We start from the raw sequence: 20,627 nt of genomic DNA on the forward strand, positions 1-20,627 counted from the left end.
ACTTAACCCCTTCTTCGCTCATTACGATAGTGTCACTTCCTACTTTTTCAATCACCTTGAAACGCTCCACTCGGAAATTGGGCTCAAGCTTTCCCATGTCGTAGTTTCTTATCATCACCATATCCCCGACGGAGATGTCAGAAGACTTTGCATGTCGTCTCTTATCCGCATAAATTTTCCCTGCCATCTTTTTCATTGCATCGTTGTCGCGAATATTCTCGTACCGCAACTCTGGCTCGGTTCTGACCGATGGTAGCATATCCTTAACTGGCCTGCCCAATAAGAGCTCCAATGGCGCCGTCTCCGTGACAGAGTGCGGAGTAGTGTTATAAGCATGAACGTACTCGGTGACAGCCTTGCGCCAATCCTGCTTCATTACTTTCGCGATACGCAAGGCCCTCAAGATGCCCTGGTTTTGTCTTTCGACGAGACCGTTCATCTGAGGCCAGTATGGAATTGTGTGTATCAACTTGATGCCCTTACCTATCAATGATCAGTGAATGGATAATAAACTCCCCTTCTTTAACAAACAACAATGAATCTTACCTTGACAGTACATCGAAAATTCTTCGCTGGAAAAAGGCGGTCCATTATCACAGCGAATTTTCTCGGGGTAGGACTGTTCAGCAAAAATCGCTTCCAGGGCTTCAATGGTTTTCGCAGCTGTCGTGGTCTTCATCTCGATTACCTTCAAATACCGGCTAAAATAATCAACTGCCACAAGGAACGTTGCGCACTCCTTTGCTGTGAAAAAATCAATGGCAATTTCTTGCCACGCTCTTTCCGGCATCTCTTTCCTGAGCATCGGTTCTGGTGGAAATTGCCTGCTTACAGCCGTGCATCCTAGACACTCTTGAACTCTCTCAGTTACCTCGCGATCCATGCAAGGCCACCAAACCCTTTCTCTAAGGTTTCGCCGCATTGTGACAATTCCCGGATGACCTCGATGAGCTATGTCCAAAGCTCTAGAGCGCAGCTTCTTGGGTAGAACAATTCCATCCTTACGTACTACAACTTGATCAATAACTCCCAATTCATTCGCGAAAGCTTGGTATCGGAAGAGCTTTTCAGGCCATTCATTATTCTCAAGGGCAATGATAACTGCCGGAAGCACTTCGTCGTTGGCCGTTTCCACTCTTATTTCTTCCAGAGTTATTGCTAGTGGACCCTCTCCAATCGCAAACAGAAAATGTTCCGAGGCTTCGTCGAAGGGTGGTTCATCTTGGGGACACAGGCGAGACAGAATGTCCGATATATTGGTCGAGCCAGGGATGTATTTCACCTCAAAATCATAAGGCTGCAAGCGCAAGGCCCATGATTCTGCTCTAGAGCACGCTCGTCGTCCATCCCTATGCTTCCCACTAAAGATGTACTCTAGTGCCTTGTGGTCGGAAAAGATGCTAAATCTGAGCCCATACAAATAGAGATAAAACTTCTCTACCGCCCAAACGACGGCGAGCGCCTCTCGCTGTGTTTGAGGATAGATACGTTTGGTCGACGATAATCCTTTCGACGCAAAACTGATGACCCTCGGTATGTTCTCTTTATCCCTCTGCACGAGAACTGCACCTAATCCTACAGCAGAAGCATCGACATATAGCTCCGTGATATCTTGTGGGTCATAGAATCCTAGCGTTCTCACGTTTTGAGAAAGTTCATTCTTCAAATCGTTGAAAGCTGCAAGTTGTTCCTGTCCAAACGAATCTACGGTTCCTCGTACGAATTGGCGGAGTGGCTCTGTTTTTGTCGACAAGTGTGGTACGAAATGCCCAACGAAATTAACTAAGCCCAGGAAACTTCTGACCTCCTCCTTGGACTGTGGCACCCGAAAGTTCTTTATGGCTGACGATTTCTCCGCCGATGGACTGATTCCCGCTGCACTAACTCTGAAACCAAATACCTCCATTTCCGGCACACCGTAGACACACTTGCTCTTGTTCAACATGGCATGATTCTGTTCCAAAACTGCAAGCACTTCTTGCAATCGGGCGTTGTGTTCTTGCAGCGTTCGTCCTGATACAATCACATCGTCGATATACACGATGATCCCTTCGATCCCTTCCAGCATTTCAGTCATAATGTGCTGAAATATCTCGGGGGCGCAGTTTATCCCGAACATAAGCCTTTTGAAGCGCATCAGTCCACGGCTAGTCATGAAAGTGGTAATACTCCGAGAATCCGGGTGAAGTTCGACATGGTGGTATGCCGAGGTAATATCCAAGCGCGAAAAGTACCTGGATCCTTTCAACTTGTTGAGCAACGTATCAATCACTGGCAGCGGAAAATGTTCCCGTTGGATAGCTTCGTTTGGGAACTTCATATTGATACAAAGCCGAACGTCGTTCGATCCCTTCGGAATAACGACCATAGGTGAAATCCATTCCGGAACACCTTCAACCGGTTCAATTATGTCCAACTGTAGCATTTCATCGATTTTATCTTCGACCTTCCTCACCATTGGTTCAGGCACCCGAAGGTACGAAATCTTCCTCGGGGGAACGGCCTCATCAATAGATAATTTTACCTACAAAACAAAAAAATATCACTCGTATTCCTTAAATTTCATTCAGAGAAGAAAGTACCTGGACGCCCGGAAATTTTGGGAAAGGATTCCGCTTGACTTCAACGTTTTGTACATCCAGTCCTACCTTCAACAGTTTCAGATCTTCTGCAGTTCGTTTACTCAGTAAACATTTATTCGCTCCTTCGATTACGAAGAATTCAACGTAACTTTTTGGCTTCGATGGATTCACAGAAATCCAAGCCTCGAATACTTCCAACACCCTTAGGGGCTCCTGGCTTGCATATGCAGAGAACCGACGATCGAGTGGGGATTTCTTCTTGGACAGCTTTGCCTGCTTTTTGTTCAGTTCTGCCCAAATTTCCGTTGTCACTGCATTAATGGACGAACCGGAATCGACCAGAAAATTTACAGAACATCGATCGATTAGACATGTAACGATGCCATCGTTGCTGCAGTTTTGGTCGCTCTAAAATAAAAGGACACGAAAAGAAAACATTTACAGCCTTTTTATTTATCGAATTCAGTCTTCTATCTTTGGGCCCAACATCAATATGATAAAAAAAAAATCAATTATCAGCTTATTTTCTATACCTTAGAAATATCCTCGGTTTTCGGCCGACGAGGAAGCTCTTCAATCCAGTCCTCATTCTCCCGCAACGAGTTGGTTTCGTCAGTCGACCGCTTCCACATGGCGCGTTTCTTTGGTCCGCTTCGAGAATCACGACACTTGCGTGCAAAATGTCCGATCTGCCCGCACTGGTTGCACCTTGCGTTCCGAGCCGGGCAATTCGTTGAACTTGATGAATGCCTGTATGCTCCACAGCGACTACACTCTCCCTGGGTACATCCTTGTCGTTTTCCTCTGTTGAATTCGGATTTGAAATACTTCGTGTCGCTCCTCATTCGTGGTTTCGAGGCCCATTCTTGCTTTACTGCCGCTACAGACCCCGAAGGCAATGCACCACTCATCGGTTTCGATTTTTCTTTTTGCCTCGCGAGAATCTCACGATTAACAGCATAGCTCGTTATCTCATCTAGATCCATTACGCCTTCCAGTCCCTTGTCGCGCACCCGTTCATCATGTGCCCCCATCGTGACTTGCTGCAGGATCTCTTTCTCTTCCCTGTCCTTGAATTCACACCGCGCAGCCTGCGCACGAAGGCGCAGAAGAAAGTTGTTGAAGTTTTCATCACCACCTTGTTTCAAAGAGCGAAACACTTCCAGTTCGATGCGCTCATTTCGTTTACCGACAAAGAATTTGTTCAGTCGCTTCACCGCGTTGTCGTACTCTGGCACTTCCTCAGGACAGTACGGGACCTTCACCGGCTCCGGGTAAATTTCTTCCGCGACCGGGCCGAGATTATAATAGATCCGCTGCAGTCCGCGGCCACCAACGGTCAACAGCAGCACCAACTTGTCATGCTGTTCCTCCACCTCTCGTAATTCCAGAAGAAGCTCAAATGCGCGATGCCATTCTTCCCACTCTCTGCGCATGTCTTGTGTATCGACAGAATCGTTGAATGGCTCCAGCGGCCATTTTGACTTGTCACGCAGGCTCATCTGAAACGAAAATATGTACGATGGTGTTCACTCCACTAGATATAATTTAGAATCTTGCGAATTCGCCATTCACTTTGGTTTCGGCATTTAATTTTAGCTCTCAATTTTTCATCAATCCATTACCTGCATCATGATTGATTTTTGCCACTTTCCCTAAGCTTCACTTCGAATTTGATTCGCACGCCTTCCTTGATCGCGGAGAGTTTTGCTTTTTCGACCGTCTTCACGCACTGTACATTCCAAACTGTACTCTGTATTCGTTTGTCTGAACTGGCCTTCCTCTTGGGTTCAGCCGCAGCATAAAACACACACACACTCTTATTCACACTAATAAACGCTCAATCAAAGCCCTCATGCTCACCCATACTCAAACCAATAAACCATGCGAATCTCACATGCATCTGCCATGCCATCACCGGCCCGTCGTTTCCATCCACGCGTTTTGCACACACACGTTTTTTTTCTACCTCTTCCTCAACAGACCTTCTACCAACATCAATGCATTGCGACGCCACCGTCGCAGGCAATTTTTCCTCTCTTCATTTCTCTCTCTCTTTTTCATTTGCAAAATTTTGCTCCCTTTTAATTTTGCCGCCTTTCCGGAGCGTTTCATGTGTGAGTGTTAGAATGTGTGAAAATTTCCATCATCATCGAAGCCCTACAGCATAATGCTGGACTAGCTAGGGAGTGTTCATCACAGTGCGCTACGGTTTTGAACCGGACTCGCTCCCCAATTTTGCTCTGCAGCTTGAAAGCTGGCCTAGCTACAAAATAATCCTTCCTAGCGCTTCGGGTTTTCCGGTCTCGCTTTTAGTCTGCATTTTCTGCTCTTCAACCTGCGGTTGGACTAGCATCGTCTCTAGCGCTACGGACTTTCCCATGCGGCCTCGCCATCATGCCAACATTATGCCCCTCAGTGAAAACTGGCCTGGCTGTTTTGTATAAAATGACACCTCATAGAATATTAATTTCACAACACTTCTCATATTTCACTGTCTTTTTCACTAATTTCATTGGAAAAAGTCGATTTTACCTACCATTTTTGATCGTACCGGCACGGTGTGTCTGGTGGACAACATTATTTTAAAAAAATCGGTATCGCTAAAATAGCCACCAAACGAAAGCTAAGGGTCCCACCTTTCATTTGAGCCTTAATTGAGAAAGTTCTATCGGCGGGTCTAGAACAATTTTTTTTTTGATATAATATATTTTTTCGTATTTTCTCAAAGTACTAAGTAATAACGAAAAACAGTTTATCCATTGCCAACATGGCTTTCCGACGAAAATTTTTTATATGATGTTTATTACACTTCCAAAAAAGCATAATAGTCCCAAGTGAATAAAAAAATCCAGTAAACAGTAGTCAGTTTCGTGGTTATGGGCAGTAATGCTAGAAAAATTGTAATAGTTTCAAGCAGGTGGAGATGATGAGTTCAAATTTAAATTTACATGTGTACCGTGTCATGCTTTAATACTGGTAATTATTATTATATCACCGTGTTCCTCCTTATAGCGTGCATTTGACAAAAATTTCAATTATTTGACGAATTTTATTATGTTCTCTATTGAGCAATGCACGATATAAGCACAGACAAACAGACGTAACACTTTTTTACAGGGCTTGGCACATGCATTTAACGATGAATTCAAATTTCGTATGATTCCCGCGATCCTTTCACCAGAGGTGCTAATGTTCGATCACTTTGATGCTTGCGAATGTACACGTTGCTGAATGATACAAACGAAACTTACAGGTGATATGTATAGTAGTGTGCGTGTTAGGGCATGCAAAGATACTACAATTAATTACAAGATGACATACACTTTCCAGAATCCTAAGATGGGCGCAACTCGACATTTTCTGGAATCAAATTTTTAAAACGCATGGGGCAGGTGGGTCACGACCCATTATTTGAGATAGGTGGGCCTATAATAATGGAGCAAAACTAAAATAAAAATTGTGTTGTTTTAATTAGTTTATTAGTGAAAAAGATATTTTTCATAATATTCTAATTGAAATCCGAGATTTATTGACCAATCCAAATTCCTGTGTAGTAGTGGTTTGTGTTCAGATTTCCCGTGTTAATCTATCTGTAAGAACTTTATAAACATCTTTTGTTCTCACGTATATGGATAGGCTTGCAATAGGTTTCGTGAGATAAAATTTGGAGAACTCAATTGTTCTCAAGGCCACCATTAACATAATCGTCATCATTGAAAAATCTAAAGCGATTTTCTCGTCCAAAACTGATATTTTTGTATTAAGAATATATTCACTGTATTGCTGCAGAAGAATGGAGTACAGTGATTGCATTTTCCATGCATATATTAAATCTCCTTTTAGCATCTTTAGCAGAATAGCAACGAGCACTATCTTTTTGCATCATCGGTAGTAGTGCTAAGTCTGCCGCGTTTGCCCGTTAATTGAGGAGAAACTGTAGTTCTTGCAGTACTACATGTTTCACAATTACAGCAAATATAGATGCTCCGCGTAGAAGGTTTAAATTATATTTATACTTAATGAAAGTAATTCTAAAGGGTATGATCTCATCATTGAACTAATAAACTTTAAATGAATAATTGCGATATATTATCGAGGGATAATACCAACTTCTACATTTGGCATATTTCAGAAAATGTTGTTCAATAATATCAATAACCTGCAAATACAAATAAAAACAAGTTGGGACTTCTAATTTATTCGGTCTATTATTTGTATGCTCAACCATATAAAACAAATATCTAAATCAGTGAACATCAACTACCTTCAATGATATTAGTGGTTACAGAAAAAGCTTCTTCGATCACAGCACGCACACCTTGGTACGGTTTTCATCGTAACTTTATGATTTCATGTCGTAGTTGTTTCTCTAAAAGTTTGGAGCAAAGCTATGTTGGATTTTTTTTTACTTTTTTATGATTCAATAGGCCATATGAATAAAGCTGAGTAAATACTCTTTACTCAGATCTCTGTGAAGGTTCACAGAGATTTGTTTTACGGCTTCACAGAGATTTAGTAAAGAGTATTTACTCAATTTTATTCATATGGCCTAATACCTAATTATATACCACACAGCAGTCCTTCTTATTTGCGAAAAATGTTGAATGATTTTGCAAGTACCAGAAAGGAACACAAAATGAACGAATACTGGACTCGGCACGTAGTCATTTTATCCAAGCTACTTTGTTGATCGTTTTATTTTTATTGACATCCAAGTCATGGCCTACTACGACTGTAAAATTTTTCGAACCTGTGGTACTGTCGATAAAAACGAGGAGAATGGCAGTTGAAATAACTTCTTCTACATGTCAATAAGGAGAAGATGGTTAACACACATACTTAAATATTGGCAAAATTCTATTACAACTCTCTTAAATATTTTTTTACACTTGTCTGGGCAACATTTTGTATAAAAAAATGAATATGTTTTACCCGTTTACTCTATTAGTATAATACGTTACTAATGAGCGACCTTATACGAGCCCATTAGGTTACACTCTAGGTGGAAAGAAAGAAAATGCAAGTCTCATAGTAATAAATTTTTGAAAAAAAAAATTGTTCTAGGACCGCCGATAGAACTTTCTTGTTTTAGCCTCAAATGAAAGGGGGGACCTTCAGCTTTCATTTGGTGGGTGTCTTAGCGATACCGATTTTTTTTAAATAATTTTGTTCTACCAGACACACCGTGCCGGCTGTGCCAATTGTAGCGTCGTAGCTTGGTCCCACGTACGATGCGTCCTCCTCACTTGAATGTCTTACCACGAATAATGCTCTCTCCCAATATTAACAGCAGTCGTGCCATAGTGTCCACCAATACACACTCACAACATACAGGGATTTATTCAGTGTTTCCCAATCTCTTGAATGTATAATATATGACTCTACAGTACGTTGGAGTCATTCCTGATTCTAAGCTTTCCTGGACACCTCATATTGAGTTCAGAATCAAGAAAGCTTGTATGGTGTTGTGTACCGTAATGGAAATGACGTCACAGCCCTGTAGCTCGCATGATATCCATCATGACGATGCTACGGTGGGGCGCGTAAGTTTTATTGTTGTGCTCCCGTTGTTGTCGACCAACAAAGCCCAACGGGATCGGGTGAAAATTAGCATCACCAGCGCGATGCTGCTCGCGCGCATCACTTTTAATATGTTATGTGTAAATAGTTATCGTTTCAATAAAGTTTAATTGTTTTATGCCCGCGAGTGTTCAATATCGTCGAGTGCCATTCGTTCGAGATTCGGTTATTGCATTGTTGTCGAAAAATTACCGGCGGTTGGCGAAAAACATCAGTGGATCAAGTGAAATATACGTATTTGAATAAATAGATATCCCTGATTAGTGATTTTATAAGTGGTTGGAGAAAAAGTTCCTAGTGAAGTGTGAAAAAATGAAAGTGAAAAGGCGAGAGGACGCTGAGGCGGACTGCCGAAAGAAGTTCGCCATTTTGAAGGAAGGGAAGATAAAAAAAGAGAAGAAGAAAAGAAAAAGCGTAGTGTAGTGGGATGCAAGGTGGCCACCGGTGGGAAGCCGCCGGATGGAGACGAAGAGGATTGGAGTATGGGAATACCGAATAGGGAAACACACCGAATAGGGAAATACGACGACACACACAACAACAGGGAAGCGATGAAGGCAAGATCAGTAACCAGTACGTCCGAAACGATGTTGGACCATACAGAGTATTCATCGAACACAACACCAACACAACGAAGACATCGATCAATAAGTACACCCTCGGCTCATAGCTGAGGGAAATTCAAGGCATTCACAACTACATCCAGGAATTGCAGTACTCAGGAAGGCACAAAGTAGTTGCAATACTGACAAACTATGAGCAAGCAAACCTACTCGTGACAACCATCAACGCAGCCAAAGGCACATACCGTGCCTATGTCCCACGACATGTTATCAGCATTACGGGTGTCATCGCTGGCATTCCGATCGACATAACGGAGGAGGAAATACTTAAAGACATTCAGTCGAAAGTTCCAGTGATGAGTGTCAAACGACTACACCGGTACGCTGATGGAAACAGGGTACTGAGTCTACGAGAGAGTGTAACATTCCGATCCAAGGAGCTACCGGATAACGTGAAAGTGTTCTGTTGCCCAAAAAGAGTGTATTCGTTTGCACAGAAGCTGATTTTCTGCTCGAAGTGCCTACGCTATGGACACAAGACAGACAACTGCAGGGGAAGACAAAGGTGCAGTAACTGCGGCAAAATTCACGAAAGTGAAGAAGAGTTCATCAACTGCAAAGAACAGCAAACATGCATTTACTGCAAGTCACAAGAACACCGATCTGGCGCAACGTCGTGCGACAAAACAAGGCGTCAAAGTGCAGTCAAGTCGATCATGTCCAAGCAAAACCTCACCCAGATGGAAGCTCGCAGGTTAATACTGGCAAAGATCTCCAACTAATATGAACCGTTGAGCAGAATGGAAGAGTTTCCGTCGATAAGTAACAGCTTTGCTAACACTGTTGCGAGGAATAATGCGCCGAAACAGCAGCGGTCAAGATCAAATGATGGTAAGCAGCGAGCCGTAATGATTGCGGCACAACAGAAGGTAGCGAATGAACGGGACGAAAGGAACGGAGCAAGACAAATTAAACGATCAAGAAACGGAGATGAAAGCGGAACGCAGAAGCAGCATAAGCAAAGAGTGGAGCAATTCCAGTTGCCTTTGGCACCAGGAACAGGGCTCAATAACCCACACAAAACCAGCGAGAGTGAAAAATGGAATCAAGTCATCCAGAAGGAAAGAGAGGCAGCTAAAAATGAAGCGACAAAGCAGGTGAACAGCATACTCATGAAGTTCTACACGGACTTCATTGTTCATGAAGATAGTGATAGTGAAATGGTGGAAAGGTTCAAGAAGTGGTCGAAAGAACATAGAATCAGTGATCAATTAAAAAGTAGAAAAGGCAAGATGAGAAAGAATGAAGAGAAGCGAAGAAGTATGAAGATAAGAAGAAGAGTAGTGAAAAAGAAGCGAGAAGAAAAGTGATAAAGAGGAAGATAAGAGAAGTGGTAAAAAGGAAAAGAGAAGAGAAGTGTTGAAAAGGAAGAGGGAATAAAAGTGGTAAAAAGAAGTAAAAGAGAAAAGCAGTGAAGAAAAAGAGAGAATGATTGGAAGAAGTGAGGAGAAGAGAAAAATAAAAAGAGAAAATGCGATTTGAGAAGAAACAATGGCTAAATGCACGAAAATCCTACAGTGTAATGTACAATCAGTGTTCAAAAATAAAGATGAAATCTCCAGAGTTCTACAGCGGTTGTCCGACATTTCGCGGTAAACCATTTCGCGGCGACCCATTTCGCGGTGAGCCATTTCGCGGTGTGTACCATTTCGCGGTTTACGGTTTCGCGGTGTGTACTGTTTCGCGGTATGACATTTCGCGGTTTACCGTTTTGCGGTTTTCCTTTCGGCGGTGTGTTTTTGTTTTTCAAAAATTTGATTATTTTTGAAGCTTTCTTAGAGAAAACTTGTACGTTATTTACCAGCACTTTTCATATTTGCCCTTTACAAAATGGATACACAAACAAGGCCGCAGAAGGGTTAATTTACTTTATTAACCCTTTCCTTCCCACGACTTTGAACGACTATTTCTATGCCAAGAAAGCGTTTCCGAAAAAAAGTACTTGAACAAAAGTTATTGCAAATTGGCCAAATTTTTCGAAATCAACATAAAAAATTTTAGTTGTAAATCAATAGCATTTCGATTGTTTATCAATAGTTCCACTATTGAAACAAGTAGTTGGGAGTTGGGTTTACCTAATGAGATTACAATCATATTTTAAAAACTATTGCATCATATTAATCTAATTTCGTTTGTCTCGAGTTCGTCGAAAATTGATGGTGCTCTAGAGCAACCATGGGAAGTAGAGGGTTAAATATGTACGATTGTCCGTCATTTCCCGGAAAACCATTTCTCGAAATGCCGAATTTCACGAAAATTCATTTCGCAGAATACATTATATCTCGAAAAATACCTTACAGTTTTCAATCTATCGTGTGGCAATAGCATAATGATAGATACTTATATCCATATATTTATGTAATACAAATTTGGCTGAATTTTGAATTTAAAAACATTTTTTGATTTTTCCCATGATTTTACAAATAGTATATTCTTCCTTCTTATTAAATAGGCTGTTCTTTGAGCTATCTTTTCGAAACAATTGATGGCACCAATCAATCTAATAATGTTTTATCGGGTATTTTCCCTTCTTTCAAACATAGGCTGTTCTTTCTAGTTATACTGGTCAAATAGTTGTTGGCATTAGGCTATTAATTCCCTTCTTTAACACATAGGCCGTTCTTTCAAATTACAGTTAATAAAAGTTAATTGACATCATTCAAGCTGTCAAATCATCGAATAATTTACCTTCTTTCAAACACAGCACGGAGAAAAATCGGTGTAGTTTGAAACAACTAACACTTTTGTTGAATTTCAAACGAAATTGAATTTTGTTGCAATAAACCAAAAAAATGTCGTTTGAAACAAATGGGTAAGTTGGTTGGTTCTTACCTTCGGAAACTCTATTATTGGTAAATATTGTTTGGGAACAGCAGACGTTCTATACATACTCCATGCTTGTTGGTTTATTTGTTATGATAAATAAAAAGAGATATGGATTTCGATTCCAATATTTCTATGTGGGTTTAGATTCGTTATGAATTTTGAAATGTATGTCCTTAGTGCGTAAAAACGGTGAAATGGAACGTACCAGCAAGGGGACTATCCAATCCAGTGGTTCTCAACAGTACCGCGAAATGGTATCGACCGCGAAATTATTAACCGCGAAATGGTCCAAACCGCGAAATGACGTACCGCAAAATGGAACAAACCGCGTAATGTAATACCGCCAAATGGGACACCGCGAAATGGGTTACCGCGAAGTGGTTTACCGCGAAATGTTATACAATCTCTACAGCAAGGAAATTGTGTAGCAGCGATTTTATCAGAAACATGGACGGCGTTGGAAATGGAAGACAGCAAGAATTACAACATACCAAAATACCACCGGATATTGCAGTCTAGAGAGGACGGCTACGGTGGTGTTGCCATCTATCTCCGAAACGATTTGGGATATCTACCAATACAATTACCGACCCTCAATAAATACACCCAAGCAGTGGCAATACGAGTGCTGAGGCTGAATATAATAATAGTATCGGTGTATTTCAGTCCGTCCCTAACTACAAGCCAGTTCGAGGACGATGTGCGCAGAGTGATAATTGGAGGAGATTGGAACGCGCATCATGAGATATGGGGTAACCCATCAAACGATAGAAAAGGGACCGTTCTGGCGGATCAGATAGCCAACAGCGACTTCATCCTACTCAACGATGGATCCAGTACCTTTATACCGATTGGAGTTAACAGACAAGCGTCTGCGATCGATCTCACACTATGCTCTCCAGGGCTGTTGTCGAAGCTCTCCTGGAAGGCAATTGATTATGGAATCGGAGGAAGCCACCATATAGCCATTGAGATTGGACTGGCAGCAGAAGACAACAGAGTTGAATACGTTTACAACAAAAAAAGAATTGCAGAAGGTATTTCAAGGCTGAACGAGAAAGAAATAAGCACAATCAACGACCTTCACAAAGCAGTGAAGAAAATTCAAAAGGGAAGCAGAACTAAAAACACCCACACTCCAAAATTTTGGTGGTGCGAGGCAGTGGAGCAGGCATGGTTGGAAAAAAGAGACGCTAGAAGGCAGTTCAATAAACATTCAACGTTAGACAACATGCTGAATCTCAAAAGGAAGGCAGCCGTGTTCCAAAAACGTAAACGAGAGGAAACAAAGAAAAAACTTGAGGAATTCCCACAGCAAATATCACCGTTTTTATCGTCCAAAGAGTTGTGGACAAGAATCAATCGCCTAACTGGTAAACATACGCACAAAAAGGAAAACAACATCGTACAGGAGGATGAAGTTCTAGCAAACGAGTTTTTGGATCAGCACTTTGGCCCACACGAAGTCAGATACCCAGGGGAGTATGGAGTAGTTCCTACCTACGATATTCTCGACGACAACAAGTGGAATAGAATCGTACATCGGAAAAAGAGTACGGCCCCAGGACACGACAAGGTAACGTACGATATGCTACGGCAACTTAAACCAGGCGTGGTTAGCAAAGTCATTTAAGACCTTAATGGTATGTGGAAAAACATGTACTTGTTTCCATGAAGACTATCACGGTGGTGGCTATTCCGAAGCCGGGGAAACCACAGCACAAGGTAAGAGACCAATATCGCTTGTGCCAACGCTCACAAAAGTCATGAATACAGCGGTATTAGATAACATACAACAGTATTTAGAAAACCGAAATCTAATTCCGGAGACGTCCTTCGGTTTTAGAATAGGTCTGTCTACCACAACATGTATTTCGTTTGTGGTCAACGAGATAAAGTCCGCTAAACGACAGAACTTGATAGTAGCTACAATATTTGTAGACCTATTGAATGCATTTAATACTTTTAAATCAGAAAAACTCGAAGAAATCATGACTGAGAAAGGCATTCCCTTGGAGCTGTGTAATTGAGTCACGGAATTCCTGAGGAACAGACGAATAAACATGAGGGTAGATGGAAAGGTCATAACCCGACAGGTTAGTGATGGGGGGACGTTATGTCACCCACCTTATTCAACGTCTACACTAGCAAACTGCACGAAATCAGAGAAGAAGGCTTAATTCTTGTGCAATACGCCGACGATTTTGGTATCGTCATCAAAGGAAAAAACATGGAAGAAGTCAATCAACGGGGACAGAGATATATGGATGCCTTCAAAGCAAAGGCTGTAGAGCTGAATCTTCAAATAAACCCCAGCAAAACAAAAGCGATGGTATTTGTATGCAGCGACAAAAAAATAGATGTCCAAATCAACGACACGGTACTAGAAACAGTGCGAATACATCGGTACCTAGGAGTGCTGTTCGACAGGTCTTTCGGTTTCGGCCCACACATTCGCGAAACGATAATTAGAGTGAACGATAGGCTCAACATAATAAAGGTGATAAGCGGAATTCGACATGGAGGACACCCCCAATCGCTGATAACGATTTATCAAGCATTGATAAGAAGTGTCTTCGAGTATGGAGGATCAGTCATGTACAACGCAGCAAAAATCAACAAGAATAAAATCATCATCGCAAACAACCAATGCTTAAGGAGAATCACGGGATGCACAAGGACCACACCGATCAACATACTACTAGCACTGTCGGCTCAACAGCCGATCCAGCATCGACAGGAATATTTGACTTCGAGGGAAATCATACGGTGCCTTGTCCAAGACAACGTCATTGCAAAGCAACTGAAACGCCTGGATCAAGTCGAGGATTTAGACCGACTGTCTTACATGGAAAGCATCTATCTAAAGCACCGAGATACATTCGATGCAATGATGGTCAGAAAACAAGGACCGCAGCTGGACGTTGAAATTGGGATGAACTTGGATGGGATGAATGCATCTAAAAGCAACTGCAGTGCTGTGCAGATGAAACAGCTGGCGCTGTACACTATCAACGGAAAATACAAGTATCGTCCAAAGATGTACACGGATGCATCGAAAGATGGGAACACCTGTGGAATAGGAATCTACGACGAGAGAACAAAGAGGAGGTACCCCTACAGGCTACAACGGGAAACAAGTGTGACGTCAGCGTAAGTAATAGCTATTCATACAGCACTTGGAATTATAGATCGTAATGAGGGATTAAACTACGTCGTACTCACGGATTCCAAATCATCATGCCAAATGATGATCGGCGCACAGACGGAAAATCACAGGTTGGATATCATACAGGACACGCTGGAGAAGGCCAAGCGACGGAAAGCTAGCATCCAATGGGTACCTAGTAGAGTGGGTCATCGTTTATATGGAAAAATGAAAAATTCAATGGTATTGATTTGATCCCATTTCAGGACCCAAATAAGTGTGCAAAATTTGGTCACGATCGGTTTTGTCTACGTTTTGCGCATCGCGTTTGAAGTTTGTATGGGGTTTTACATGGGAAAACACACTTTTTTGCATTTCTCTCATAACAAGCTCGAATTTTTCTGAAACCGTGTTACCGATAAAGTGAAAACATAGCCTAGGGTGTCCTGAAAAACTTTGTCGAAGACCGCGAAGTGATCTGATGCTTATGAAAAAAGTTGTAGCGTTGGCATTGCTTGGCGAAACAGCATGATTTTGTTGCTATTGTTATTCCTTTACATGTTAAAACATAAACACATGCATGCAGTTCGTTGGTTATAACTATTTTCACAAGCATCGGATCGCTTTGCGGTCTTCAACAAAGTTTTTCAGTACATCCTAGGCTATCATTTTACGGTATCGGTTAAAAAGTTTCAGAGAAACTTTTTCAACTTATGGCTAAAATGCAAAAAAGTATGTTTTCCCATACAAAATCCCATACAAATTTCAATTGCATTGCGCAAAGTGTAGACGCTACCGATCGTGCTCAAATTTTGCACAGATACTCAGGACCCAAAACGGAACCAAAAAAGCTTTGATCTGAGAAAACGGTTCCGATGACCCACACTAGTACCTAGCCATGTTGGCTTGGAAGGTAACGAAGTGGCTGACCTTCTGGTCGAATAAACTGTCGGATAAAGATGCTTCCTGGAAAATAAAACAAATCGTAAAAGAAACGTCCAACAACTGGTACAATACGTATGCCGAGAAAAAAGGACAGAAATTCTACCAACTGCAGAACACGATAGAGAGCAAGCCGTGGCTCCATGGAAGGAACTTCGATAACAGAGAGACACGTTTGTTGAACAGGCTTATGGCGGGCCACGACTACTCCCGCTACTGGCTTGTGAAGATGAAAATCGTTGAAGACAGCTACTGTGAAATATGTGACGAGTTGGAAACCGCTGAGCACAGTATCCTACACTGTGTTCGTTATGGCAACATACGCGCAAACTACTCAATCGACTGTCGATATCAAAATTTGACGGAGATATTTCAAACAAAAAACGAAAATCTCTATAAAGAAGTTTGCCGTTTTGTAAAAGAAACTGGCCTAAACATCTAACAACACCTTTGAGATTAGAGGCGAAAGCGAAAGAACGCAAGGCATATAGTCAACGCAACTAGCCCTACACACCAGCGGCTGACAGCTGATGGCCGCGACCAGAAAAGAAGGAGAAAAAGAGTGTTCAATATAATTTTGGCCACCAGAAAACCCAAACCTCAGGATCAGGACATGAAGTATGGCCTTCGGGCAATGCCGGCGAACCTTTGGTACAACTTGGGGTCTACAATCCAAGAATATCAAATGGATGTACACAACTGTCGTTCGTCCAATATTGCCCAGGTAACCACTAAGCATTTGAATAAGCCGTACAGCAGACTGTATTAAGCATTTGAACTGCTTGCTGCCTTACATAAGCAGTTCTAATGCATAGCTGCCTTGAATCAGCATAAGCTATGTTATTAAAAGCTTTCGGCTGTTAATTAGCATTTCAACTGTTTGAGGTGTTTTCGCTGGGAAGCATTCAGAATGCTTTTTATCTGCTCTACAAATGCTAAGAGCAGCGCATGGGAGATGTGTTAAGCATTTGACAGCACATGCTGCCTCTCTCTTACAGAGTCTATGCCTTTGTTGACAAATTTGGACATCTGAGTTGCTTATTCGTTTTTCCCTTATTTATCCAAAAGCAAAGGGTGAAAAAAATACTCAGTCGCGAACGGAGCCTGTGGGGTACCAGGGAGAACCCCACAGTATTCATCCCTGCGTTGATGCAGGGCTCTGGCGCAGTCGACCTTTACTTCCCGTGCGACTCGTGGGAACAACAATGAGCAACAACAACAAACAAAATAAAACAATAGTTGCCAACTGTCTCTCTCAGCTGGAAAAAATGGACACTGACCAGGGAGATTCGCTGGAGCAGCTCGAAGCACAGCTAGATAGTATTGCGCATTGCGCGGTTATAAGTGCGACGATGAAGTGCGGAATCTCAAATAAAAGTGCGATTTTGCGTCAGATCGTTCCGGTGTCTTCACCGCACTTATTCATTAGCTCGTGATGAATAAGTGCGGTGAAGACACCGGAACGATTTGATGCAATATCGCACTTTTATTTGAGATTCCGCACTTTGTCGCAGTCCAGTTAGCAATGCAATAAACTATAAATCACTGGAAAATCTGTCCAGTTGTCCATCGATCAATTTGGACACTCCAAAGAACTCCGAGATGGAAAACTCGATCGTCCTGATCGAGTAAGCATCACTATCAAGACATCAAGAGGATCAATCGTTGCACATCCGGAACAATCTCAGCAAATGGACCGAATCAAGCTGAGTGGTGCCGGTAAAAAACGACTAAAAAAAACTGCTAGATGAGGGCTATGACAAAGACGTGGCCTATCGCCTTGCCTACAGGCCAAGCATGCAGTCAGACCCGTCGAAAAGGCCTAGAGATGACCTATCGAGCGGTGAGAAGCCACAACCCAAAAAGACAAAAGGGATATCAACACCCACGGGAAGGCCGGACAAGGACCATTCTCGAAAATCCGGCTGCAACGGTACAAAGATCCAAATTTCCAAGATGGAAGGGCAGAGGCAGATGCTGTCCACATGCAACCCGGTGCCTCGAAAGTTGCGAACAAGGAGACAAACGAAGACGCTGAACGCTCCAAACCCGGGAAACTGAAAGTCCCAGGTAAACAGGCTAAAGCTGGAGTTTGCAGTCAACTCGGGAATACGATGGTCCCAGTTAGGAAAACAGAGGCAGCAGCAAGGCGAAGTCAACCCGGGAAAGCGAAAGTCCCAGACACGAAGCAAAAAGCAAAAACTGCTCATACTCTACCCGGGAATATTAAAATCCCTGCTAAGGTGGCATTAGCAGTAGCTGAAAATCGTCTATCAGGGAATCTAAAAGTCCCAGATAGGAAAACTAAGCCCACTGCTACTCAAAATCCGCTATACACGGAGGTTGTGAGTCAAGTACGCATAGGAATAATACCAAAGGACTATCCGACTACAGCTCTAGCAACACAACAGCTAATATTGGTACAAGACACCATTACCAACAAAGTAGTGGAGAATCAGGGAACAGATGTAAAACCGATTTTCAGAGGCTGCACCATAAAAACAGGCTTTCTCGTTATCAACTGCCATGACCAGGCTACAGCGGACTGGTTAAAAAGAATAACTCCGAGCCTACTTGTATGCGAGGGAGTTGAGTTGATAGTGGTCGACGAAAAGAACATTCCTAGATCGAAAATCTTGGTAGCCTACCTGCCGAAAGGCGCCACGAAAAGCAACGAGCAAATAATGGCATTCATCGAGCCACAGAATGACTTGGACACGGATTCCTGGAGAATTCTGCAAAGATCTTCCTTCTCCTAACGGGAATGATGTTGAGCTGGTTCTCACAGTGAACGAGGACTCGATGCAGAAATTAACAAGATGGGGATTTCAAATCAACTACTTGTATCACAGTGCAAAACTACGTCGATCCAAAGCAGGATCGACAAGCAACATACTTTTCCGTTGAAAACTAACTGTTCAACAGATCATATTTATTGGAATTTTTACAAGGAATTCGAATATGCAATAATATTTGAGGGTTTTCGGTCGAATTTACAAGTTATAGTGGAAAATCTGACCGAGAAGGCGTCAAAACGTTGTAACGTCACGGTAGAATGTGTCTTTAGTGTGTCGGACCGCAGTCAAGCTGGCGCCTCTGGACCTTCGGACATCTGGACGGATCTGGATCTGGAAGGATAGGCCTTACGAATAGGTTATACATCCAAATGAGGGGCTTTAGAATGGACGACGCATCAAAAGCAGAGAAAACTGGTTCTCCATACCAGAACCAAACAGTTGATCAAAGGCTTGAGAAGAGCATCAGTTAGTATTTCTTTTTTGCTGACTTTGTCTTGCAATTGTTTTTATTTTAGGCTGGCTCACAGGGCCGCACACCAATCCCCTATTTTCCCAGAGAACTATGGTGCACAGTTGAGCTTAGAGTCCTTCACTGGCATTCGTACGTCGATCAGCTACCCCTAATATGGGAACAGACGCTTAGGTTTGCAGAAGCAATGCAATTGTCCTTGACAGCCAACAATCAACTTTCCCTCCGAGATCAACTATTATTTAATTTAATGAAATCAATATTTGTGCTCATTCTGCGAATGGAGTGAATTGGCTTTCTCAACTTGCTTTCACTTAAAAGATTGTACAAGCTCTTTGTGTGTTAAGTTTTGGCTTGTCTTTTCTTCAAGTATTTATTATCGTCTGTTACGATTCCTATTCGCTAAGAACATTTTCCACGTCCCCCAGGGTATTACTTGCCTACGGAATTACGGTTTTACACAATAGTTGTTTGTCTCTCCCTAGTGCGAGATATGATTGAATTACACAATTTGTTTTTGTTCTGCCACGCTGAAAATACATTTCATGTGAATGTATTGGAGATCCTCCCATCCTCCCGTTTACAGTTCGTCGTGCTCGGTCAGATGCCGGGTCACGAAGTCGTGCAAGTCTTCCAGCGAACGGTTGCCGTTGTACTCGGCCAGCTTCTCACCATTTCGGTAGATGAACACCGTTGGGAACCCGTTGACGTCCTGGTCGCCGCAGAGTTCCTTGTTCACCTCCAGCGTGCAATCCACCTTGGCGATCTTGACCTTATCGGAGCCGACGAACTTCTCGGCCAGCTGCTCCCAGGTCGGGGCCAGTCGCATACAGTGTCCGCACCATGGGGCGTAGAATTTCACGAACGTGACTCCCTTCTCGATGGCATGCTGGAAGTCCGGCTGAGACAGCTGAACAACGGCCGAGGTGTTATCCTTTTCCGCTCCTTCAACCTTCTCGGCTGCTTCGTCCAGTTTGAGCCCTCCAGCCATCTTGGAGACGTAGGCCTTCAGATCTTCGTGCGAACGGGATCCGGAGTACTTCTCGATCTTCTTACCATCCTCGATCCATAGGAGAGTTGGGTAGCCCTTGACTTCGAAGTCGGTACAGATCGGTCGGTACTGGGTGCAATCGATCTTGGAAATGCTAATCGAGGTGTCGTACTCGAGGCTCTTGGCCAGCTCTTCCCAGGTCGGTGCCAGCTTGGTGCAGTGTCCGCACCACGGGGCGAAGAACTTGACGAAGTGCTTTCCGCTGGAGATGTGCTTTGCGAAGGTGTCATCGGTCAGCTCGACCAGTGGCGAAACGGGTTTCGGTGGTTCGGCAACCGTTTCCTCGGATTCGTCCTCCTCGATGCCGAGCTGTTCCCGGATGAAGGCGTTGAAGGAGTCCAGATCGCGAGCCCCGCGATACTTGACCGACTGATCGGCAGACATTCCCAGCTTGAAGAACTTGAGCGTCGGATAACCGGTGACGTCCTGATCGCTGCACAGATCTCCATCGGTGGTGCAATCGACGCGACCGATTTTCACCGAGAGGGCACTGTCTTCGTTGCTTGATTCAGCAAGCTTGGCCCAGGTTGGGGCAAGCTTTTTGCAGTGACCGCACCTGAAAATGAGAAATAAAGTAAAATATGAACAACAAATAACACTCGATA

The 20,627-nt window shown here is 42.9% G+C and overlaps 1 protein-coding gene across 2 annotated transcripts in view; it reads right to left on the minus strand.

The window, feature by feature from the left end:
• Window positions 1-20,627, minus strand: part of LOC109398402 (thioredoxin domain-containing protein 5 homolog) — a 199,336-nt gene that overhangs the window by 153,005 nt on the left and 25,704 nt on the right. Inside the window, exon 3 of one of the 2 annotated variants that reach the window (XM_019670752.3) lies at window positions 19,314-20,578. The exons of the other annotated variant lie outside the window; for it this stretch is intronic. Within the exon in view, the coding sequence (XP_019526297.3) occupies window positions 19,552-20,578 (1,027 nt within the window). The 3' untranslated portion in view covers window positions 19,314-19,551. Of the gene's footprint in view, window positions 1-19,313; window positions 20,579-20,627 lie in introns of those variants that run through there. 2 annotated transcript variants of the gene reach the window in all.

This window comes from Aedes albopictus, chromosome 1 (genome assembly GCF_035046485.1).
Source record: "Aedes albopictus strain Foshan chromosome 1, AalbF5, whole genome shotgun sequence".
Taxonomy (NCBI): domain Eukaryota; kingdom Metazoa; phylum Arthropoda; class Insecta; order Diptera; family Culicidae; genus Aedes; species Aedes albopictus.